General features: G+C 42.1%; 1 protein-coding gene across 1 annotated transcript; it reads left to right on the forward strand.

Moving 5' to 3' along the window:
• Nucleotides 1-6916: 6916 nt before the first annotated feature.
• Dnaja2 (DnaJ heat shock protein family (Hsp40) member A2) lies at nucleotides 6917-25061 on the forward strand. Its single transcript, NM_032079.2, has 9 exons — nucleotides 6917-7014; nucleotides 8206-8265; nucleotides 8897-9120; nucleotides 14265-14345; nucleotides 14567-14700; nucleotides 16750-16946; nucleotides 23286-23430; nucleotides 23563-23690; nucleotides 24285-25061. Exons 1-9 carry the CDS (start codon nucleotides 6937-6939, stop codon nucleotides 24474-24476), a joined length of 1239 nt encoding a protein of 412 aa, NP_114468.2. The 5' UTR covers nucleotides 6917-6936; the 3' UTR covers nucleotides 24477-25061.
• Nucleotides 25062-25496: the final 435 nt, after the last annotated feature.

The following is a 25496-nucleotide window of genomic DNA, read 5'->3' on the forward strand; positions in this document are numbered from 1 at the left end:
GGCTAAGCAGGCTAACTAACCAGCAAGCCCCAGGAATCTGCCTTTCCCTGACTCCTTAGCACTCCGTGGAACAGTGTACACCACTGTTCAGCTTTACTGAGTGAGTCCTGGGAATCAAACTTAGGTCCTCTCATTTTAGTCTATCATTTTCCCAACTCAAATGTTTAGATAGCTAAACTTACCAATCAACTTCTCTGATACCTATACCACCTCAATAACATAAGACATCTAAGAGCCAGCAAGATGGCATAGTGGGCAAAGTGTATGCTATGTCAGCCTGACTTAAAAATTCAGACTGGAGAACTGACCTCACTAAGTTGTTCTCTGACCACATGTGTGAGCATGCTCGTATCACACACAAAATAAATAAATTAATCTAATTAAAATAATCTAGCCAAGTGTGATATTGTGGGGTTGATGTAGGAGATCATGTGTTACAGGCCAACCTGAGATCCTGTCTTGAAAGGAAAACTGAAGGATTTAAAAAAAAAAAGACTAACAGAATAGGTGTGTACTGGAGCTTCATTGAAATCTGAAGCTCAAAGCCATCTGTAGCAAGGTTTGAAAGCCTACTGATAGGGCTAGAATAAATATAATACCTTGCTATCCCCTTGATAAATAATCTTATTTAATACTGTAAGGTATTTAGAGATTATGTAAAGTTCTAAATCTCATGTGTATTTCTTCATAGTACCCAGCACCTCATAACAAGAATCATCAATGCCTCTTCTATATTCCTGAAAAGTAGTTTAACTTCACCACCTTTTATACATTAAAACTATTTAATTTACAGAATTAAATCCTAGTATGCAGGAAGTCCTGGGTTCAATCCCCAGCACCAAATACATCAGACATGGTTGCACATGCTGGTAATTCCAGTGAACGCAGAAGGATCAGGGTCATCCTTAGCAACACAGCAATATTAAGACCATCCTGGACTACATAAGACCCCATCTTCATGGGAAAACAAGGCTGCTACCAGCCTAGAAGCTTGATCTATACTGGCTACCCTTCATAATGCTGGAAGTAGAGGAGAGGGTAATCAATAATCTTACTCAGTTGTGAGCCACTTAAAGTATGACAAAAATTCTCCTGGGAAGATATGCCCTCTGATGTAACAGTGACATGAATGTTATGTGAATAACCGACAATTTTCTGACTGGGTTTAAGACCTGTTCCACAAAATGGAACTCATGCCTGGTACCTTTATTTTTATTTTTTTTTTTTTTTTTGGTTCTTTTTTTTGGAGCTGGGGACTGAACCCAGGGCCTTGCGCTTCCTAGGCAAGCGCTCTACCACTGAGCTAAATCCCCAACCCCAATTTTTTTTTTTAAGATTTTTTATTTATTTGTAAGTACATTGTAGCTGTCTTCAGACCAGAAGAGGGCATCAGATCTCACTACAGATGGTTGTGAGCCACCATGTGGTTGCTGGGATTTGAACTCAGGACCTCTGGAAGAGCAGTCAGTGCTCTTAACCACTGAGCCATCTCTCCAGCCTGCCTGATACCTTTAACTGAGCCTAAAACTTGTGACTGGCTAGGCCATATATAGGGTCATAGGTCCTAAAGAAGAACCTAGCACTACTATTCTGCTAAGTGGACATAAAACCCTGACCCATAATTCTTCCTGTCTAAAAGAACTGTAGGGATGGAAATGGAGAAGAGCCTGAGGAAAAGAAGGTCCAGCAACAGGCCCAAAGTGGGATCCAGCTCACGGGGAGGTCCCAAGACCTGACACCATTACTGAAGCTATGGAGCACTCACAAAGGGATCTTATCATGACTGCCCTCTGAAAGGTCCAACAAGCAGCTGAAAGAGTCAGATGCAGATATTTGTACCCAACCAATGAACAGAAGCTGCTGACCCCTGTGGTTGAATTAGGGAAAAGCTGGAGGAAGCTGAGGAGGAGGGCGACCCTGTAAGAGGACCAGCAGTCTCAACTAACCTGGACACCTGAGATCTCTCAGACGCTGGATCAGTAACAGGCAGCATACACCAGCTGATATGAGGCCCCGACACATGTACAGCAGAGGACTGCCCGGTCTGGGTTCAGTCAGAGAAGATGCACCCAACTCTCAAGACCCTGGAGGCCCCAGGGAGTTTAGAGGTCTGGTGGGGTGGGGTGGGGACATCCTTGTGGAGACAGGGAGCTCGGGGAGGAGCTATGGGATGGGAAAGGGAGTGAAATCTGGAGTGTAAATAAGCTGCCGACTAGGTTCTTACCCCATGAACTATTACATCTCTCAATCTGAATCAGAGAGGCTCTTCTCCAGCAGATGGCAAGTAACAGAAAGACTTACAACTGGTCGGCATGCAGACAAGAGACCAAGCTCACCTGAAGTAAAGCATCTCTGTAGTACTCACCCCCACCAAGGCTCAGGGATCATCACAGAAGAGAGAATGAAGAAAGATTCTAAGTCTGTATGACAGGGCCATTGAACACATAAAGTCAAGCAACTGGGACTGCATGCACAAGATCAAACCAGCCGCAATTCCAGCACAGATGGGAGAGGGGATCCAAAAACCCTACTCCTAACTGAGGAAATGGCAACTGAAGACAGTTTTCTTCAGGGATGTAGGTTACCCATGCAGCAGATGGCCATACACCCGTGCACATACAGGCAGTACCAAAAGAACACACTGGGTTTTTAAAAAGAACACACAGAGACTGGAAAGACCGCGCAGTGATTGAGAACGCTGGCTGCGCGTGCACAGGATTCTACTGCCAACACCTACGGCAGCTCACTACCACTTGTGATTTCTACTCTACAGGACCCAAAACCTTTTTCAGACCATCATGGCACAAGACATAAAAGTGGCAACACAGACATTCATGCAGGCAAAGCACCCATATGCACATAAAATATATTTCTTTTTAAAAAAGTACATAAGGTTAAGGGAAAAGAGTGGTAGGGGGATAAGGGAGAAAGTGGGAAGGAAGGAATGGGGAATGGATTTGATCAAAACATATGCACATATGAAATTCTCAAACAACTAAAAAAAACCCTGCCCCCATCTTTAAAAAGAAAGCAAGTCTCCCTGAGGACTAGCTTTCATGGTACCAGAAGATTGACACACAAACTTCTAAAGGGAGGAAGCAACCAAAGAGGCCTCCCCACATATGATGCCTATGAACCACAGCAACAACCAGCTTGGCATAGCAGCTGGAAGGGTACAGTAGCAGCACCCACACTTGGCACTAGCCACCAGCTCTCTAATTAGAATCAGTATCTGCTCGGCAACAGAGGAATCCTGCCTGGTCCTGAAACCTGGCCTCCTTAGCGTTACGGATCTTGGAGAAGTGTCATGGATGGAGGAGAACTATCACTTTACTCAACCAGCACAATCCCTAACGACATTCTAAAAACATTTATCCTTACTCCCAGAGACAAGTGTAGTCTTCACTCACCAAGGAAAACTCCCTTCGACACACACAGAGACCATTAAGAAAACCGAGTCAACCAAAACCCAGAGTTGTGGAGCCCAGTCCCTACGGTCCCTCTACAACATTAGAACCTAAGACTCAGGGAACACTGGGGAAGAGAGTATGAGAGAGGCTCGAGCAATTTCTGTGAGACTGTGTCTCCTATTAAAGGTCAGAGTCTCACCACTATGTTTGCCTAAACATGAGCTGAGCAAGGACAACAGCAGACATGGTGAAGTGGACTGGGAAGTCCTTAAGGCCCCAACCCTACGGAAAACTACAGGCAACTGACGAACGGTGAGAGGGGAGACACAGTCTTCCTTAGGGAAGAGAAAACTAACTTGTTACCCAACACCAAATGGTTAACCTTGAAAAACTGTTTTTTAAAGTTTAGGAAGGAAGGAAGGAAGGAAGGAAAGAAGGGAGGGAGGGAGGAAGGGAGGGAGGAAGGGAGGAAAAAAGGAAGGAGTGTAAAGCAAGTGCTAGTTAAAGGCAGAAAGCAAACTACTTTCTGAGTAGTAGCCTGAATGACGCATAAAGGATTGTCCAAAGTAACCAGCCGCTTATGTCTCCACTTAATTTCCTGTGACTAGGAACAGCCTGCAGAATATAATGATGTAATTCATACACCCCTTCTCGTCCCTATCCATCTCCTGTATCCCACAGCACCCAATCACAAGCAGACTGAATCAAAACTAAAGGACGTGAACAACAGTATGAGCCTGAAAGAAATCTGAAACCACTTTAGCGTCAAACTAAATTACTTGCCCAATGAGAATCGCCCTCTGACCACCATGATTCAGCATTTTATCATCCTTAGCTGTGAAATGAGATGCAGGTGTTTCCTCCCTCCTGGCACCAGCTACATAATAGAGCTAAATTAAATGGAGTATCTCAAAAGCTCAGAGAATGTCTCTGGTGCTATAAGGCTCACACAGACACAGCTTTAACTCAGCTTCCAGATGACAACACATGTCAGATGACGCGCAGAACTGTTCTGAACTAACTTGTGGCCCTACAAAATTAGCAGTCAAGGGCTGACTCCAATTACAACTCAGAAATGAACAAAATATTATAAATACCAAAATTAAAAGTAAGTTAAAGGCAAGTTATAAAATAACAGAGCTGGGGGAATTTCAGAATATCACAAGCTAAAACTTGATCGAGTGGAGATCCCCCCCCCCCCAAGAAGACAAAAAGGAAAAAAAAAAGTGAGACCAAGGGGAAATCCTGCTCTTTTCAACTGTTCACGGACAGAAATGAGATAGAAAAGTAACTACACACAGGTACTTCCTTTCCTCTCTAGCAGAAACTGACTGAGAAGGGGAAAGAGAAGTGGAATTAATTAGCAAGCATGTGAGACCATGAGAAGGGACTGGGGAACATTAATCTCAGAAGAGAGGAACTGATGAAGCTAAGGGAAGCCAGATATTCCAATGAATAGACAGTACAAACTGCCTGTACATAAGTTGGCCAAAAATAAAGCTAACAGTCATTGCTTTTACTCCTGCTTTGTCTCCACAGCCCGAGCACTGGGACTACAGGTGTGAGCCACCACATTTCATTTATGTGGTTGTAAGGATAGAGATCAGGGCCTCAAAAAGCCACTTTATTCACTGATTTATTACAAAGCCAAAGGGCAGCCTAAATAAAGAATCAGAGTATTTGAATCAAAAGCTCCCTTTTGTCTCTCTCTCTCTCTCTCTCTCTCTCTCTCTCTCTCTCTCTGAGGCTGAACCCAGGGTCTTGCTGTACTCTACACAAGCATCCCACCAACTAAGCTACGTCCCCAGACCATAAATACTATTAAAAAATATCATCTTGCACTGAGAAAATAACCTCCAGAAAGTACACTGCACAGCTCACTGTTAAAAGAAGGCTCACTCAGGCTACCAGCTTATACGATCTAACTTTACAGCCTTATACTGTCTCATGGGAACATCTCAAATTGGCGTTTCATAGTAGTACACGAGAGAGAAATCCCTTTCAATGGTAGTAGGACTTACACTCTTGGTTTATTGGGGGGAGGGGGTCTTCGTAAAATTCAAGGCCAGAGTGAGGATGATCTGACTTGAGCATCTGTTACCAGGGTTGTTTTGGCTGATCTGGGTGTGTAGGTGAAAGTTCCCTCTCCTCTTCATTGCTCCATGTATGTCTCTTCCTGAAACTGGATATTTGGTCAAAAAGGATGAGCTTCCCCAATAGAGAGAGGCTAATCTTTGGCCAAGGGTATAGAATAGCTGTGGTTCCCCTGCTAGGACCTTCTAATAAGTTCTTGATACCAGATACATAATCTGTATCCTATTAAAGAATTTTGACTCACATGTGAGAACAGCATTCATGTCATAAATCATACTTATCAGGAAAACGAGCATAGTGGGGCCTCAAATAAGACAGGAAGGTTTACTAGGTTATGAATCAAGGAGAACGTTACAGGTGAAGGGGCATTTTGAATGGTAGAAGGAGCATCTAACTTCTCTTAAGACTCCTCAGAGCTCTCAGGTTAAATTTCCTTAGCCCTTAACATGGCAGGGAAGGACCTCCACAACTTGGCCAGGAAGAATGACAAGAAAGGCATACCACCTCCATTGACAGACTTATGGTCAATGAGAAATTGTTTCCCAGTTCAGGTTTCAACTGACTAGAAGTGTTTTACTATCAGAAAACCAGTTAGAAGGCAAGCTGTGCATATTGGCACGTGGTAGAAGCACGGAAATCTTTTGAGCTAAAGCAAACGAAATCGACTGACAGCCACCAAGTGCCGGCCCGCAGCCATACTGCCTTATGCCAACCAAACCTTCGGCGTTAGCTAATTTTAAAGCTGTCAAGTGAGACACTTGAACACATGATCCCGGCGGAACAGGGTGACTTTGGTTTATCTGGATGCCCCCAAACCAACCGGGAATGTGTAAAAAGATTTTGTCCTCTCCTTCAATGTGACAGGATGGCTATGCCTTTAAAACCTCTTCTGCTAGGTGTAAATCTGAGTATTTATGAATGAAATTGTTTTCCCTACGCAGAGGTGCTGAGGGGGAAGTTAGGAGATGATATGAATTAGTGAAGGTGTTGATAAAATCACATTAGGGGTGTAATTCGCTATGTGGGAACCTCACACACTCACACCCACGTGCTGCTTTTCACCGCGGCCCCGGGGGTACCACCCTAGGAGGATTCCACGCCGGCTTCTTTCCCCTAGGCCTCAGCCGCAGCGAGAGTTCCTTACGAACGCCGTCATCCGCTTCCCTCCACTCCGCGGTCGCTCGCGCGTCGCCTACGGGCGTCAGGAAAGGACCCCACCTGCCGCACACCGTCGCCCACCGCCCAACCGCCCCGCCCCGTCCGGCCCCGGGGGAGGGGCCTTGTGGCAACGTCATGGCGCTGCGCCGGGTCAAAGTTCAGCCCCGCCCGCCTCCCCGCGCCGTCTCCTCGGCCTGCGCTGCCGCCGCTCGTGGTCCGGGTCGCGCTCCTTCCGCTCCGCCGCCTGCTTGCGAGTGCTGCCGGGCAGGCCGCCATGGCGAACGTGGCCGACACGAAGCTGTACGACATCCTGGGCGTCCCTCCCGGCGCCAGCGAGAACGAGCTGAAGAAGGTACTGGAGCGAGCCGGCCGGCGGGCGGGGCGAGGGCGCGGGGCCTGCGCGGTCGGGGCGGCCTGAACCGGGCTGAGGCGCGGTGGCGGCGGGGGCGCAGTCGGCTCTGGCTGACCTTGGGCCTCCGCCCGCCGGCCCTGCGCAGAAGCGGCCCGCCACCTCGGCGCCCCGGGCCACCCGGAAAAACAGGTCGAACCGCGGTGCTCGCGCCGCCGGGCCGGGGAGGAGCTGACCGCCGGCGCCGGTGTGGGGCTGAGGGCCGCAGCCTCCGGCGCTGAACAGGCTCCTCCCTCTGCCTTCCTCGCCGGGCAGCCGGAATAGCTTGGGTCTGTTTAGAAGCATTGTTCTTGGGCTGGAGCTCTAAATACCCCGTGGCCGCTTCAGGGATAAGTCGTCGTGTGTCCCAGCCAAACACCTGCGTGTGCACTCACTAAAAATAAGACAGGTCTCATTGTTGTCCTTTGTACAAAATCATCTCGGGACTTAAGCTATTAGTAAAGTCCGCATCTACTATGGCTGTCGGCATCAAATCTGTAAACTGAGAAAAATAAGAATGTCCCGTAAGTATTGGGACTGGTGAAGTCCAAAGAAAAAGACTTCCTGTTGCCCTACCGGAAATGGTAGGCTGTGTTATATAATTCATGAGTCTGTGTAAAGACTTACATGGTGCTTACCTACATCACTTAATTGAGAGTATGTAGCTTCACCACCAGGTAGGACCCCAGTTAGCCGGCCAAGTGCTAATAAAACATCACTTAGGACCGCCTGCTGTTTTCCTGTTGGAGGGCAGGCCGAGGAGCCAGCCAGCATGGGGAGAGATACTTAGTAGAAGTATCATTTGCTTAATTTGTAGGAGTGCTAGGGTTTCTGTAAAATGTAGCGCTCAATCTACAATCTGTTTATTGTGGTCTTTTTGGTCTGGTTACTGGTCATCAAAGATATTTGATAATATTTTTAAAAAAAAAAACAAGAAATAATGTTTCAGTCTCTTTTTCTTTGTTTTGTTTTGTTTGTATTTTTCCTCAGTAACTTGGGTTACATTATTAGCAAGGAAGCAGTACTGAAGTGGAAAACGTCAAATAGTGAGTGACAGTTTTGGAAGGCCATAACTTTAGAACATTGCTTCTCAGAAAAGTGAATTTCTTAAATTGTTCGCTGTGTATAACTCTCTTCCAAAATCTTTTTTTGAAGGCATACCGAAAGTTAGCCAAAGAATACCATCCTGATAAGAATCCAAATGCTGGAGATAAAGTAAGTTATTTGGAGTTTTATTGTTGGGGTTTTAGTTTTTTTTTTTTTTTTCCGGAGCTGGGGACCGAACCCAGGGCCTTGCGCTTCCTAGGTAAGCGCTCTACCACTGAGCTAAATCCCCAGCCCCGGGGTTTTAGTTTTAAACTGAAGTTGGAAATGTGTCCCTTAAAGAAATAAGGAGTGATGTAGGGAAAAGTTCATTTATGCCTACAGAGTGAAACTCTCAGTGTTATTTTAACTTACTTGAAAATGACCAGAGTAAAGCCTAATGCTTGTAATCTTCTTCAGAAATAAAAATTATATCTACTGAGATAGCTCAATTGTTACAAGTCTTTGCCACATGTAAGCCTGACCACCTGAGCTTGATCCACAGTGGAAGGAGAGAAAGTTGTCTTTTGATCTCCATACTCCCACACTCATGCATATACAATAATGATAATTACCTTCAGAGGACAATTTTAGTTTTACAATGAGAATTCTAAGATTTTTAGCAATAGGTAATAAAGAGGACCAAAAGGAAACCAACTCAGAGCTTTTTATTGGAGTTAGGTGGCTTCTCGTTTTTTGAAGTCTTTCTCACATTCTTGCACTTAAAAATCCAATTGTTTTCATTTTTTCTTTTACTTTATAGTTTAAAGAAATAAGTTTTGCCTATGAAGTATTGTCAAATCCAGAGAAGCGGGAGCTATATGACAGATATGGAGAACAAGGTCTACGGGAAGGCAGCGGCGGGGGTGGCGGCATGGATGATATTTTCTCACATATTTTTGGTGGAGGATTGTTTGGCTTCATGGGCAATCAAAGTAGAAGTCGAAATGGCAGAAGAAGAGGCGAGGACATGATGCATCCGCTGAAGTGAGTCTCTTAAAAATGCTTCCCCAGGTGGGGATGCTTACTACAGAGTATTTTGTTCTTTATTCTAACATTTGTGTTTTAAAATGTGTTCCTATTAAGTAACAAAGTGAATTACTTAATTGTATATATTTTGCTTCAGACCTTAAAGGGTGGAAGGGTGCTCTAGAAATGTAGGTCAGTTGGTAAAGTGCTTACCTCAGAGACACAAAGTTCTTCATTTAAGCAGGTTGGGTGGTCTTTACCTATAATTACAGCACTGGAGAGGCAGGGGCAAGAGGATCAGACTTGAAGGTCATATATTCTCAGCTGAGTAACTAGTTTGAGGCCAACCTGGGATACATAGACGCCTGTCTCAAAAACAAAACAACCAAGATCTTAAAGAATAGGTTTTTTTTTTAACTGATTTTTTTTTTCCTGTATGCTGTTGAGGTTGCCTGTTTATATGATTGAACATTTCAAGTGTGAATATTTTAAGGCAAAAGAATGGTTGGTTTCGATTATTTACAAGGAAAGGTCCCTCATTACTTGATCCTCAATGCTACCTCTCCTAAATTGGTTTCCATGGAGTTTACTGGCTTCCAGCCTGGCATAACTAACTGTCAGCATTATAAGCAGTATGGACTTTGATTTTAAACTAAGACTCCACAGTTCCTCTACAGTCTGAAAATGGCCATTTCACTATATTTTAAAAATTACTTCACTGACCATGTTTTTTAATAACAAATGCTAGAAACTGAATTGAGGTGGGGGAGAGTGAACACTGGCGTTTTAAGACAAGGGCTCACGAAGCCAAGGCTGATTATGAATTCCTGGTATCCTGCCTCCACCTCAAAAATACTGGGATTACCCAGGTGTATGATCATGCCTGACTCTTAGTTGTTTATTTAAAATATTTCAATTATGGTTTTTGTTGTTGGTGGGGGTGGAGGATGGGGGGCACGAGCCTTTCCTACACTGCACACACGAAGGTCAGGACAAATTGTCGAACTGACTGAGTTGGTTCTAGTCATTTACTATGTGGGTTCCAGGGTTTGAACTCAGGGAGGCAGGTTTGTTGGTAATCCACAGCCATCCTTCTGGTCTAGTTTTTGTTTATTTAGATCTGTCTCTTTGGTTTTATTTAAGTAAGTGTATGTCTGTGCACTACATAAGTTCCCAAGGAGGTAAGAGGAGAATGCCAGCTTCCCTGAGACAGGACTTCCTGATGGCTGTGAGCTGCCATGTGGATCCACTGCAAGAATGGGTTCTCCGGCCCCACCATAGCTGAAAGCTGGCCTTTTATACACGTGCTAAGGAGTGAACCCAGATGCTTGTGCTGCAGACATAATCTGTCTTCAGAGACAGCCCCCCCCCCCCCCTTATTTTAAACTGGAGCTTGTCCAATGTTCTTCCCTCTCCTCCTGAATACTAGGATTAGGGATGTGCCCATCACACCTGCCTACTAACTAACTTTCTTTCTTTTTTTTTTTTTTAATATTTTATTTATTATCTATGAGTACACTGTAGCTGTCTTCAGATACACCAGAAGAGGGCATCAGATTTCATTACAGATGGTTGTAAGCCACCATGTGGTTGCTGGGATTTGAACTCAGGACCTCGGGAAGAGCAGTCGGTGCTCTTAACCACTGAGCCATCTCTCCAGCCCCTCTAACTAACTTTCTTGAGTGGCTTTATGATTCCATTTCATGGTGATTAACCGCTGGTTTTTAGTGATGTGCAGGGGGCATAGAACAGATGCTGTTGCTGTGCATTCCTTTGTATGCTGTTTTATCTCTGACAGACTCCCAGCCAAGTGTTTGGCTTTATTTCTTTTTGAGGTAGTGTCACACTGTAGCTAAGGCTGACCTTGACTTATAACCACCATCCTGCATTGCAGGCATTGGGCTCTCAAGTGTTGGAATTATAGGTGTGAGGTACTATCCCTGGCTTGACATCTATGTTTTGAAGCTGATAAAACCTAACTGCTTTAGAGAAATTTTGCTGGTTTTAAGCCTCTCTGGAGAGTGTCAATATAGTCAGATTATTACTTAACAGTCTTCCTTTCCTGGTCCTGTAAAACTTCTATGTCGATCAATAGATTATTATTTAGATGTGATAGTGTGTTGTTGGTAATTTTTCATCTGTAAGTGGTTTTTAAAATTTTTTATTTTGTGTGCACATGCAAATCAGAGGACAATATGTAGGGAGTTGGTTCTCTTCGACCTTTTAGGTCTGTAACAAGTACCTTTATCTGCTGGGCCATCTTGCCTACCTATAAGTACTACTTCATACTGTCTACAGTATGAAGGGTTAAGCTTAAAGTAACAATTTGGTGAAAGGCTGAATACCATAAAATAGTATAGGTGCTTTGGAAATAACTTCAGATTATTTCTTTGTTCCTTTACCTGGATTCAAGGGTTTTAAATTAGGCTGGGTGTGAATAGATCAGTGGCAAAGCCCACTTAGCATGTGTGAAGCCTGGTTTACCCTCCTTTCTATAGGGGGAAAAGTCTGGTGGCTCACACCCTTAATCTCATCTTTTGGGACAAAGGGACCCAGAGACTAGCAGATCTCTTGAATTTGAAGCCAGCCTGCTCCACAAAACCAGAGCTACATAGTGTAACCCTGTCTAAAAAAAAAAAAAAAAAAAAAAAAAAACCAAACAAATGAATATTATTAAATCTATGATGTAAGTGGATGGTATTGGTGAATAATTTTTAGAATTTTATTCTTTTACAGTTTGATACACACAGGAATATAAAGTGTAGTTTAGCAGCAATCTTCATATTACCTTTTCTTATGCTTCCCCTTCAAATGAACCTCTTTCTAACAAGTCCCTGCTACTTTTTTGCCCTTCCTCCCTTGGCCCTTTATACTTAATTATAGTTTCCTTCACGAATAGGGATGGTGGGGTTACTTATTTGAGCAAGGGCAACGTACCATTGGCCACATCACTGAGAATGAATCCCTTCTTTCCACAACCATTAGCTACAGCTCCTTAGGGAAGGATGAGACTGTTTCGTTTTTTTGAGATTAGTTTAGGAATTGATCTTGGAATTGAAGTATGCTATACATGAATAAAATTGTTCTGTTTTATTAGTTATGTGTACACACACACACACAGGCATGTGTAGGTGTAGTTAGTATGCTTGCTTGAGACTGGGTCTTTCTATTTAACTTTGTCTGGCCTAGAGCTTTGGACCTTAGCCAGTCTTCCTGTCTTAGTATTAAGATTATAAGTGTGCACTGCCACACTTAGCAAATACAATTTTTAAATTGTTTTGTTTTAAAGGAACATTTATTTTAAAAATGTGTGTGGATGTTTTGCCTGCATGTATGTACAGTGAATGCCCAGAAGAAGGTGTTGAATCCTCTGGAATTGGAGTTACAGACAGTTAGTCCCTGTGTTCATACTTAGAACTGAACCCAGGTCTTTTTTTCTTATGGATATGTAAAATATTGTATAGTTTCACATACAAATAATTTTGATACTTTTTTGTTCAGCCTTTTGAGTTAGATACTTTGAAGATCTGTTAAAAGTTATTCAGGGCCACCCATTCAGGGCCACCATGCCAACGTTCATCATGAGCACCCAAGGTGCCTCATACCTCCATGTAGAGGGCTTCTCCTCCAAGCTCACCCAGAAGCTGGTACAAGTCACCAGCAAGCTAACCCAGTAGATCACAGTGCTTTTGGCTGATCCTGTAGAAAGCTGCTATACGACCTACTGGTTGATTTCCTATGCACCAGACCAGACCAGGTCTGTACAGCTATTACAACATGACTTGTCCAACCAGGTCTGGAATGCTACCATCTTCACTTGAGTGCTGGCCGACCTGACTTACCTGTACTGCCATTCTCAGACAGATCCTTGCTGAGCACACACAGTATTCTGTGCTCATCCACCCTTAGTGATGCCCACTTCCTGATAGGAAAAATAAATGGTTTAGAGGAGGGGGAAAGAGTTGTTCAGACATGCAGTATCATGTTTTGACAGGGTCTTCAGAAACTGAAAAGGTTGAAAGTTTCTCTGTTGAAATTATTCTTCCCTTCTTTCCTGCTACAGTATGTGACATTTTTCAAACATACACAACTAAGTGCCTCTCTTTTAATTTTTAAAAACTTTTATATGTATGACTATATTCGTACATACATATGTATACCTTATTTCTGAAGAGGTAAGCAGAAAGTTTGATCTCCTAGAACTGGATTTACAGACAGTTGTAAGCCTCCAGTGTGGTTGTTGGGAATCGAACCCAGATCCTCTGGAAGAGCTCTTTCTTCAGGCCCCTAAGCTATAATATATATTTGTAGTTTAAACATCCATAGAGTACCCTCTCCTCCAGTAAAGCTCTGACTCTAGAATCAGTGCTTATATGACCTTGGTTAAGCTAATTAGCTTTTCTGTGCTTTAGGGTCTTTGTTTGTTTGTTTGTTTGTTTGTTTTTTCATATAAAATTGGGTGATAATTGCAATTAGAAGCTAGGAATATATAGCTTAGTCGCTAGAATGCTTGTCTGTCACAAAGGAGTCCCTGGGTTTTTCTGTACCACATAACACTGTGCAAGATGATGTATGCTGTAATCGTAGCTCGCTTGGAAAGTAGAGGCAGAGGGGATCCATGTTAGTTCAGGGTCATTTTTGGCAATATTTTGAGTTTGAAGCCAGTGTGAATCACAAGATTCTGTCAAGAGTATTGCTGATGAATTGGAGTTATAAGTGTATAAATTACAGAAAGTTGTTGGTTCAAGAATTTATTATCTTTGCTGGGTGGTAGTGGCAGTGGATGTCTCGGGTGTCTTTCATTCCTAGCACTCAGGAGGTAGGGACAGGAAGATCTCTGAGTTCTTAAGATAGTTGGGGCTACAGAGAGAAACCCTGTCTCAAAAAAATATACTATTTTTGTAATTTTGAGTGAGAGAGGGTGTGTGAGTAGCAGAGGTGTTGCATCCCCTAGCGCTGTAGTCACGTGTGGTTTCAGTGTAGGGGCTGGGAACCAAACTTTTGTGGTCTGAGGGGAGTATTAACACCATATATAGTGTCTCTAGTCATAGTTACTCTTGAATTCTTTGTTACAAAAGTCAAGGTGAGGTTTGCTCTAAGCTCTTCTGTCTTCTAATACTGTTGGCGAACTTTGGTTGAGCCTGCCTCTTTCTCTCTTGCAGAGTGTCTTTAGAAGACCTGTACAATGGCAAGACCACCAAGCTGCAGCTCAGCAAGAATGTGCTCTGTAGCGCGTGCAGTGGGTGAGTGGCTGTTGTCTGTCACCTATGTCTGTGTAAGTGGCATGCTCAGTCTGCACTAGGTAAAACCCTTTCTTGATCTAAAGCTTAATAAGCAGCTGGGCGTTTTCTGATGCCTCTAAAGGTCACTGCAATAATATCTCTGGGGAGTTAAAAGCACAGTTTGTATATTTTAATGACCGTAATGTTTGTAGACAAAAGTGTGATTCATACTTTTGCTTTAGCCAAGGTGGAAAGTCTGGAGCTGTTCAGAAATGCAGTGCTTGCCGGGGTCGAGGTGTGCGCATTATGATAAGACAGCTGGCTCCAGGGATGGTACAGCAGATGCAGTCTGTGTGCTCTGACTGTAATGGAGAAGGTGAGTGCCTGGGATTTTCTTTGCTTTTATATTTGGATATTTTGGAAATATAGAAGTCGGAAACATTTACAATTTGTTTTAAAAGATTTATCTTTTTTTTTTTTTTTAAAAAAAACATTTATTATGTATGTGTACATTGTAGCTGTCTTCAGACACAGCAGAAGAGGGCATCAGATCCCATTACAGATGGCTGTGAGCCACCATGTGGTTGCTGGGAATTGAACTCATGATCTCTGGAAGAGCAGTCAGCGTTCTTAACCACTGAGCCATCTCTCCAGTCCCCTACAAATTTTTAAAAATAAACTTATATATTTATTTTATTTACAAAATGAGCTAATAGAAGATTGAAATTTATTATGCCATTACTGTTTCAGCATAGTGTCTCTAACCTCGGCTGACCTTGAACTGTATTCAAGGATGATCTTGAATTCCTAATCTGCCTCTATCTCTGAGATACCATGCAAACTCAGAAATTAATCTTTATCACCTAACTAGTAGGGTTGGGAGGAACATTCTGAAAAACCTAATCAAATTCTGAGTCTATTTTTAATAGTTTGGTTTTTAAATTAAGTTGACTTCAATCAAGGGAAGGAGAGATGTGGCTAGTGTAACTGAGAAATGTAGGTTTTGAATTTGATTCATTTATGTGGAGAATTTTGCTTCACCAACACTGGAGAGTAAACCCAAATCCCTGAGTGTGCTTAGCAAGTATTGAACTATACCCGCTAGCCCTTATTCTGATTAATTAACACTACCTACCCCTACCCTAGCCCTGATGGTAGGGATTAAACCTAGGATCCTTACCACTGAGCCACGTCCCCCATTCTTTTCTTTGCCTGGTGGTTGGTTATTAGTATAGTTGTAGAATTTCCCTTTTCCACATTGTTCTTGGAAGTGGTGAGTTCATTTTAAGAAGGTGTGTACTGGGTTGAGGTGATAGCGTAGTTGCTGCAATGACTGCCTTCTAGCATGAGGGCCTTGCCCTGGGTACAGCCCCAGAAACCTGTGTTGAGACCAGTGGTATACGTTGAAAATGAAAAATCACTGTGCTAAAGAGAGAAGCTGATCCCAGGTGCTGAGCCAGTCTAACCCACTAACCTCCATGTCAGTAAAGGATTCTGTGGTAAAAAGCTGGGTGGAGGAAGACAGCTAAGGAATGGTATCTGTGGTTGTCTCCTCCATAGCTTCATGTTATTTTCTCATGAGGTGTCTCTGCATTCTACATTGCTAAAATTGCTTAACTTCCCTACCAAGAAACCAAAGTTAGCCCCATTGAGTTGAGCATGGTGCAGTCTTTTATGCAGGAAGCAGAGGCAGGAGGATAGTGAGTTTTAAGCCTGCCCTAGCAACATAACACCATTTTAAAAAAAAAAAAAAAAATCCAGGGGCTGGGGATTTAGCTCAGTGGTAGAGCGCTTACCTAGGAAGCGCAAGGCCCTGGGTTCGGTCCCCAGCTCCGAAAAAAAGAACCAAAAAAAAAAAAAAAAAAAATCCAAACAAGGCTTAGTCTTTGAAGTAAACTGCACAGTACCAGTACAGTTTAGTAATTCACCATGGAGAATATTTAAGGATCGAGTATAGATCATTAGTGAGTTCTTAGATTCAGTAACCCCTACTGGAAAGAAAAAGTAAAATTTTGCTTGGACTGTGTCTGTCTGCTGGTAACCTACTTGAAGTAAGAACTGAAAAGGTTTGCAGAAGCACTCCTAGAAGCTCCAGCACCTGACTGCCCAAGGAGCTAAGGAAGTGTCAAGATAGGTTTTACTCTGTAATCTTGGGTAGCTGGGACCCTTTGGGTGACCTTTATTTAGTAAGAGTTTTGTCACTCATGGTAGCTTTAACTAGTAGCACCCAAAGTGTATCTTTTTTAATTAAGTGCACTGTCTAGACAGCTTAATGTTGGGGTGTTCTTTCTTTTTTTTTTTTTTTTCCGGAGCTGGGAACCGAACCCAGGGCCTTGCGCTTTCTAGGCAAGCGCTCTACCACTGAGCTAAATCCCCAACCCAGGGTGTTCTTTCTTACTAGAAGTTTGAATACCTCTCTTTGCAGGAGAGGTCATCAATGAAAAAGACCGCTGTAAAAAATGTGAAGGAAAGAAGGTGATTAAAGAAGTCAAGATTCTGGAAGTTCATGTAGACAAAGGCATGAAACATGGACAGAGAATTACGTTCACTGGGGAAGCAGACCAGGCTCCAGGAGTGGAACCTGGAGATATTGTTCTTTTGCTACAGGAAAAAGAACATGAGGTAATTTCCTTTTGATTTATTCACTTTTTCCCCCTTCTTTTATTCAGAATTGATCTTGCTTGTAAGAAGTAGGATAGATCTGTTAGATGCTTTGGAGTAAAACTGAACACAGATGACTTAAGTGAGTGTGGCTGAGTTAATTTTTAGCTCACAGTGAGTGTGGCTTACTTACAGAAACTGACTAACATAGATAAACCCACTAAGGTGTAGTCAGAAGCACCATCAGTGTTAGTCTTTGCCCTGTCCTTACTGTAGATTAGTACTGTGCCTTTAAATGATCTTCTTGTCTCTGCACCTCCTTTTCCTTTATGTAAAATAAGAGCCATTGGACTAGATGGTATTGGGCAACATAATTTCGCTTTAGAACTCCTTGTATACATGGTGGGTGGGTACAGTCTTCACTGTCTCAGCCCTACTATGTTGATGAATTTTATGCTACATACTGGGTAGCCAGCTAAGTTTTCTGAGGTCAGGGGTTTATTTTCTAAAGTAGTCTGTTTTATTGGTGTGGTGGGAGCAAAGGGCTTATTCATGTCATGGTATGTATCAGAGGACATACTTTGTGGTGTCAGTTCTTCTACAGTGGGTTCTGGGGTCAAACTTGGTTGTCAGTCTTTTGTGGCAAGTGCTTTTATCCTCTGAGCTATCTATTCCACTAGCCCAAGTTCTAGATATTGGTTATATCTGTTCAAAGCAAACTGTACTATCTATCGATAAGGTTTGTTGTATGGAATATTGATCATGCCACTGAACATGTTTTTATATTACTCCATTACCCCTTTTCTTTTCCTATTTTACACCATAGGCAGACCTGGAACTTGCCATCCTCCTTTCTCTGCCCTATACCATCATGCTTAGCTCACCTGGAGTTTTTAATAACCTTAGTGGCACATCTATAATACCAATCCTTAGGAAGCTAAGACAGGAGGATAAATTTGAGATCATTTAGAGTTAGATAGGTAACTCTAGCTCTTAGAGTTAGCACCAGAGGTAGCCTTGGCAGTGTAGCCCTAGTACCATCTGTCAGCAGCAGCTTCTTGGACACAGGAGCAGAGATGATGCCACTGCTTCTGTAGGCAAGGATAAGGCCCACCAGCACAGAGCTATGGCCCCTATACATTGCATAAGGTAGTGTGGGGCTTTCTAATCTTGACCTTCCTCTAGTAGCTTTGATTCTGGTCTGCAGGTCAAACCAAGTCTGCTTCTTCTGCACTAGAATGATCTTTAAAACCTCATTCTTAAAGAGATGCTTTCCAGGGACTAGAGAGATGTAATTGCTGCTCCTGTAAAGGACCCGGTTCAGTTCCCAGCAACTACACAGTGGCTCGCAACCTCCTATAGCTCCCATTTCAGGAGGATCAGGTGCTCTCTTCTGACTAACTCACTCTCACTCTCTCTCTCTCTCTCTCTCTCTGTGTGGGGGGGGTGTTCATAGTTTACTATAAAGATTTATTACAATGGCGTGTATGTATGCTGTGGTCCTACTAGTCAGCAATGGCTGTCTACCAATGGAAGGTCCAAGAATCCAGTAATGGCTCAGTCTCTGAGGCTGGACATCTCACTGGTCTTCAGCATACATCAGAATCCTGAAGAAGTAGGCTCTAAAGCCAGTGAAGGAATGGACTTGACAGTGAGTGAGAGCAAGCAGGCAGATCTCTCTTCTTCTTCCATGTCCTTATATAGGCAGCTTTCTTCTTCCATGTCCTTATATAGGCTTCTAGAAGAAGGTATGGTCCAGAGTAAAGATCTGAATTAAGGTATAATTTCCTGTCTAAAAGATCCAGAGAAGTGGGTCTTCCCATTTCAGATGATTTAGTTTAAAAGAAAAATCCCTTACAATAAGGACTGCAATTTGAGTTTTAGTTAGTTCTAGATGTAGTCAAATTAATAACCAAGAATAGTCATCACAATTAACATAAAAGATAATTGCTAGGTAAAATTAATAATCTCCAATTCATTGATGGGCAAAGAGAACACATAATGCTCTGCGGTTTGATCCTTGTGGCCATGCAGGGATCCACTCCTTGCCTTAGGCATTGCCTCCGTGTGTTCCACAACCTCAGTGCTGCATGCCAACGTGGGGCTGAATGGCTGAATTCTTTTTTTTTTCCTTTTTTAAATTTTATTTATTTACTTTGTATGTGAGTACATTGTAGCTGTCTTCAGACACACCAGAAAGGGCATTAGATCCCATTACAGATGGTTGTGAGCCACCATGTGGTTGCTGAGAATTGAACTCAGGACCTCTGGAAGAGCAGTCAGTGCTCTTAACCTCTGAGCCATCTCTCCAGCCCCCGTGGCTGAATTCTCTGGTAGCCACTGTGGTCTCCCAAGCCTTGTCCATTCACTATTTGGTGTTTTCCCAAGAAAGAAGCTGTATTTTTTAAAAGTAAAATCATTTCAAAATTACAACAAGGTCATGTTGAAAAGCAAATTTGAGAATTTGAGTTATGCTCACAAAATTGTGACTTGATTCCTAGACCACCCTTTCTTATGTATGAGTCAGATCTTAAGAAGAGGGGGGATGTGTGCTACAGGTATTTCGACTTTCGCTCAGTTTTGCATATTTGGATGACTAGAAAATAAGAATAGTGTCTAGAATTCTGCTTTAAGATCTTTTTTTTTCTTTGTGGTTTTCAAGACAGTTTCTCTGTGTAACCTGGCTGTCCTGAAACGTGAACTCAAGAGCTCTGCCTGCCTCTACCTCTGCCTCCCAAGTGCTGTGTTTACCCATTTGTTAGGTATCACTGAGCATGACACCTACAAGACACACGAAGGAGAAGGCTGGCAGTTTGACATAGCCACATCATTGAGAGTTAGTAAAGTGTAAACAGTGGGTTATGGTTTAGATATCACTAGGCCATTCTGAGTGTTGGTGCACATACCATAATGTAACACTTAGGGTTAAGATTATTGACAGCAGTAGTAGTGCACAGAATTGCCAACCAACAGGTGAGAGTGCCTAGGCTAGAAAGTAGTAAAGGGTAGAAGTTAAAAGTTCTAGTTTTGGTTTTAGTTCTGGGCAGTAAATGTGTGAGCCAAGGATGAGGTTTATCCAGCTCGGTTAATTCACTTGTAAGAATAAAACCAACCACAAACATACTTATAATATACTTTGAACTAGAACATAGGGAGGGCTTCTCGTATGTTAGATGTCAAGAAAGGCATTGTCACTTTGTGGCTTTGGGCCTTTTCCCCTTCCACATAGTGTCTGAAAAAATTGAGATCGGATGGGTGCAGTGGCTGAAGTTGTAAAAATGGGATAAAAGCTAACAAGCTTTGGGAGTGTATGTCATGCGCATTCATCTTCCTGTCTCTTCTGTGTGTGTCAGTGTGTCTGTCTATACAGCACAAGCATAGGATTTTGGTTATGTTGGTTTCCTTCTCAATAACTGCTTCAGAAACTACTGAAACCTCTGAGTGTTTCATCTGTGCTCTTCATTAATCTTTTCACAAATTCTCTGACAACAGAAACAGAAGGGAAAAATTTGACATTTATTTGTTTAAATCAGATTATCAGGTCACTCCCCCACCCCCATGACAGCAATCACCCTGGTAATTTTTTAATTATAAGTACTTTAAATTAGGTGCTTCTATACGAGAACATAGTATTACTTTTTGCTCCTTTTGTAGCATTAACATTGAAACATTGGCATTTTGTTATACAGCATTGTTTAAACATTGAAATATTCTGCTTTTTTAAAATGTGAGGATCCTGTTACAAGAGACCCTGAGTAGATGTGCATAACTAATCTACATTCTTTGGTTCTCAAACTTGCAAACTTGAGCATCATATTAGAATTCCTTGGGTTGCTGGACCAAAAATGTTTCAACATTCTTCCTGGTACAGTTGAACCTATGTTCTAAAGCCACCTTTAGGAGAATTTATTTCAAGGGTAAATTTGGAAGAATCATTTAGGAAAAGAACAAACTTTTCACTGTCTTTTTTTTTTTTTTTTCCTTTTTTTTTTCTTTTTTTTCAGAGCTGGGGACCGAACCCAGGGCCCTGCTCTTGCTAGGCAAGTGCTCTACCACTGAGCTAAATCCCCAACCCAAGAACAAACTTTTGAGGTGTCCTATGAGCTAAACCAAAATTGTTCTTCAGATTTTGCATCTCAGATTTGTGGAACCAGTAAGAAAGAATACCAATTGAGTAATAGAGAACTCTTTGCCAAAATGAAAGTGTGAAGTGAACTTTCAAATGCACTTCTTAAACCTTCTGAGAATTAGAGGTTAACAGAGTAAAGGAATGGGAGAGAGCTGGAGGTCTGGGTCAGGGGATAGCAGCACTGGCCGAGTTAACATGAAGACCTTAGCTCAGATTCCAGAACCCACATGGAATGTTGGCATGGCCACATGTGGATGACATGGAGGATTGCTGGGTCTTAATAGCACCAACCTAGTCTAGGTTTAGGGAGAATAATAGAGCAGAACTCCAGAAGTCTTCTGGCTTCTACATGCCCCTCCCTCTCTGCATACACATCTGCATACATCACACTCACAGAAGAGAGAGAACTCCTCTGAAGAGATGGGAAGCTAATAAATGGAGAGACTTTCATGTCTTCTGGGCAGAGATTTCCCAGAAATTTAGGTGTTAATTCTTTTTGTGCTTCTGGCATTGTAGGGTCAGTTAGCATACAAATAGGACTTAATGGTCGGGGAGTCACTTTGTTGACTGTCTTTGGTCCAGCCAGTTTCTATTAGCCTATTTGTGGCCTGTAGACATTAAAGATTGGCTTAGGATAGAAATTAAGCTGACTCACTTAGTACTCAGGGTTTTTATTTTTGTTTTTGTTTTTGAGACAATAAAACAAAAGGGTCTGTAGACCAGACTGGCTTTGAGCTCAGATCCTGTCTCCTGAGCTCTGTAACTAAAGGTATGAGCCACCACTCTGGCTCCAAGAACACTTTCTTTTGAACAAATTTTGGTGACCTTTTCACTACAGTTAATTTTATTTCAATTTAAGTTTCAAAATTTAAGTATAAGTTTAGCAAATTCTAAGTAAAAATTACAAGTTAAATTATTTTGAAATTGATCTTTTTTTCCTCCCAGACATTGAAGTCCAGTACATTCTTTGCACTTACTTGACCTTTGCAATGCTGATGCAAAAAACACAGCTCTCACCTTCAAGGGGACAAGAGAATTTATTCTGTAGTTAAGTGTGAATGGAATGGCCATAATCTGTAACTCAAATTCATGTTACAGCAGAATCAATGTCATAGTACTAGAAGCAGTAACCAAAATCACAAATCAAGACACTTTCCAAATACATCAGTAGAAAATAGGCCGTTATAGGAAAGTACAGACATCTCAGCTGTCAGCCTCAGATGTTTGTCAGGTGACTCGTAGCCTTGGGTTAAGTCACAGGATGTTCAGGCTGACAGAGTGGGCAGAGTGGCTAATTTGAGGGACTGAAGATAGCCCAAGGTAAATTACCAGGCTCTGGACCTGCAGTGTTCTGGTTTTATTATCCTCATAAAAGACTTCAGATTGAAATATGTAGCTTTTCTCTGGAAACTTTGATTTCACAGCAATATGTAATCTGTAAGTTTATACTGTATAAGATTAAGCCAACTGTGCATTTGCTGTGTAATTTGCATTAAGCAAGTTGGATGCTTTAAGAGGTGTTGTTTTATTTTGGTTTTTGTTTGGCTTTTGGTGCTTGCTTTGTTTTGAGACAGGTTTCTCTCTGTAAGAGCCCTCCTTGGCGTCCTGGAACTCACTCTGTAGACCAGAATAGCCTCTGTTTCCTTAGTGCATACTACTGTGCCTGGACCAATTTTTGTTTTTTAATGTATATGCATGTTTTCTTTCACTGTTCATTTATGTACCATATGTGTGCCTGGTGCCCACTGGAGGTCAGAAGAGGATTCTTTGGAACTGTAATTGTGGATGGTAGTGACCCACCATGTAGGTGCTAGGAACCAAACTGCAACAGCAGCAAGTGCTCTAACACTGATTCTCTCTCCACCCCGAGTTTGGATTTTAAATGAGATAAAACTTCTTTGTACCTATATGAATGGTGCAAAATTGAGTCCTTAACTTTTCCTGACTGCACCTTATTGGTTGAACTCTTTTTTTTTTTTTTTTTTTTTTTTTAAAAAAAAACACTGATCTTAGACTCCTTTCTTGCCGGTTGGGATCATGTAACAGAAGTTTCTGACATACTCCTCAAGAGTAACTAGCTCTGCTAATAAAAGGCTTTGAAATTAGGGACAGTGTCGTTTTGCCTCTGGTGGAGTTAAGATTCTGAAATTGACTTAAGGAATGTTCAGCAGGGTGGTATGGGTTCATGGTTTTGTTTTTGTTTTTAAAAATGTTTTGTGTGCACTTTGTAGGTGTTCCAGAGAGATGGGAATGATCTGCATATGACATATAAGATAGGACTTGTTGAAGCTTTGTGTGGATTTCAGTTCACATTTAAACATCTTGATGCTCGTCAGATTGTAGTGAAATACCCCCCTGGCAAAGTAATTGAACCAGGTAAATGGTTTCCTCTTACCTGGTTATCTGTGTTTTGTTACAATTCGTGTTTATAGTATGTAACAAAGGAATATTAATTGAATATCTTTCTTGGGTAAAATTCTTATCTAATTTCCTTTTTTTAAATAATAGGATGTGTTCGTGTTGTTCGAGGCGAAGGAATGCCACAGTATCGTAATCCCTTTGAAAAGGGTGATCTTTACATAAAGTTTGATGTGCAGTTTCCTGAAAACAACTGGATCAACCCAGACAAACTTTCTGTAAGCTGGTTTAATATTCCTTAAGCAGCTGATTTGTGGCTCTCCCTTTGGCTTCCTCTCATTTTCTTCTTCCTTCCCTTTGTGTTTCTTCTCTCTTCATTTTGTTTTATTGCAGGGTCTCTCACTGCCTGAGCCCCAGGCTGGCCTAGAACCCTCAGTTCTATGTATTTGCCATCTCAGTCCTTTGGTTGCTGAGATTATAGATGTGACCAACCACTCCCAGCTCTTGGGACAGAGTCTCTATGGGAGCTTTTATTTTAATGTTTGCATGGTTGATGTTTTTTTTTTTTTTTTTTTTTCTGGTCATTTTGAAAATGATGTTGCTGATGTAAATGTTTGTGGAACAACCAAGCAATGCCTAAAGCAGACTGGATATGAGGTACTAGGAAGAGTCTTTGAACTCTCTGGGGAGCACATCCCTCAGCCAGCACTGTTTAGAAATACAGTGGGGCATGTTTAAAAGTACAGTGGAACATGTCTGCAGTGAAGTTTCTAGTGTTTAAATATTTATTTTGTGTGAACGTTGGCTTCGTAGTAAGGTCTTGTCTCAAAGTGTGTGTGCATGCACATACCTACTGTTTTTGTTTCATGAAGGAATTAGAAGACCTCCTGCCATCTAGACCAGAAGTTCCTAATGTAATTGGGGAGACAGAAGAAGTAGAGCTTCAGGAATTCGATAGCACTCGAGGCTCTGGAGGTGGTCAGAGGCGTGAAGCCTACAACGACAGCTCTGATGAGGAAAGCAGCAGCCATCATGGACCTGGAGTGCAGTGTGCCCATCAGTAAACTGCAGGCAACTGCACGGTGGATTTTCTCCACATTTGCCGGATTTGCCAGCTGCTGGAGTACCTGATGAGTCCAGATGAACTGATGGACATCTGCTGATCTATGTGTAACTTCTAAACTTGGTATAGTATCCACAGAGTGTATAATTTAAACTAACCACGGAGCTTTACGTCTTCATTTCGACTGTTCTATAGCAGAGTAAAGCACTTGAAATAAGACTCCCTTTCACATGTGGGTTATAAGTTTCAGTCCTGGTATCTGCTTGATTTTTATCAGTTTTGTGTAGAGTTTATGTTTCCTATTTTAAACTCAGATCCAGCATTGTAAAGTTTGTACAATTCGTCCTGAAGCTGTGTGTTTGGCTGCACCTGCATAAGCTGCTACAAATAGAATAAAGAATTCATAGCCTGTATCTATCATTAGATGCATGGAAAACTGGGCTTTGCACACAATGGGTTTGAAGCTGACTGGGAACAATGGAAAAAATTACATTAGCCATGGTTGTAAAGTTTTTTGGCTTTTTTTTAAAACCATTTTGTGAAAGGTTTCTGAAACTTGATAATAAAAAGCAGTTGGTGTAAATTATTCTGTGTCACATTTTTAGAAAGAACATATTTTGAACTGTAAAAGTATCACTGAGGAGTGAATCTTTAAACAGCCTTTAAAAACCCGTCAGCCTGAGGCTCTTGCCTTGGGTACCTACTCATTTTGTAGTCAAGTTACACTAATGTCGGTTGAAACAGGCTTCATTCACTTCAGTTGATGCTCTGTGGCGTCAAGAACATCCAAGTTACCTACTCTTAGATTGCCTGAATATTGGGACAAACCCAGGCCTCTTAGCCGCTTGCATCCCACTTTTTGAAAATAAAGCAATAGGTCAGTAGTAAAACCATGCTTACACAGACCTGATAAAATGCCGCTTTAATTAAATGTTATGAAAAGTTGCTGTCTCATTAAGTTGACTATCTGAATTTGGGGGAGCACTGACTGTTTGATTTTCTATGTAGAAAACTAAGATTC

The sequence above is a fragment of the Rattus norvegicus genome, chromosome 19 (assembly GCF_036323735.1).
Source record: "Rattus norvegicus strain BN/NHsdMcwi chromosome 19, GRCr8, whole genome shotgun sequence".
Taxonomy (NCBI): domain Eukaryota; kingdom Metazoa; phylum Chordata; class Mammalia; order Rodentia; family Muridae; genus Rattus; species Rattus norvegicus.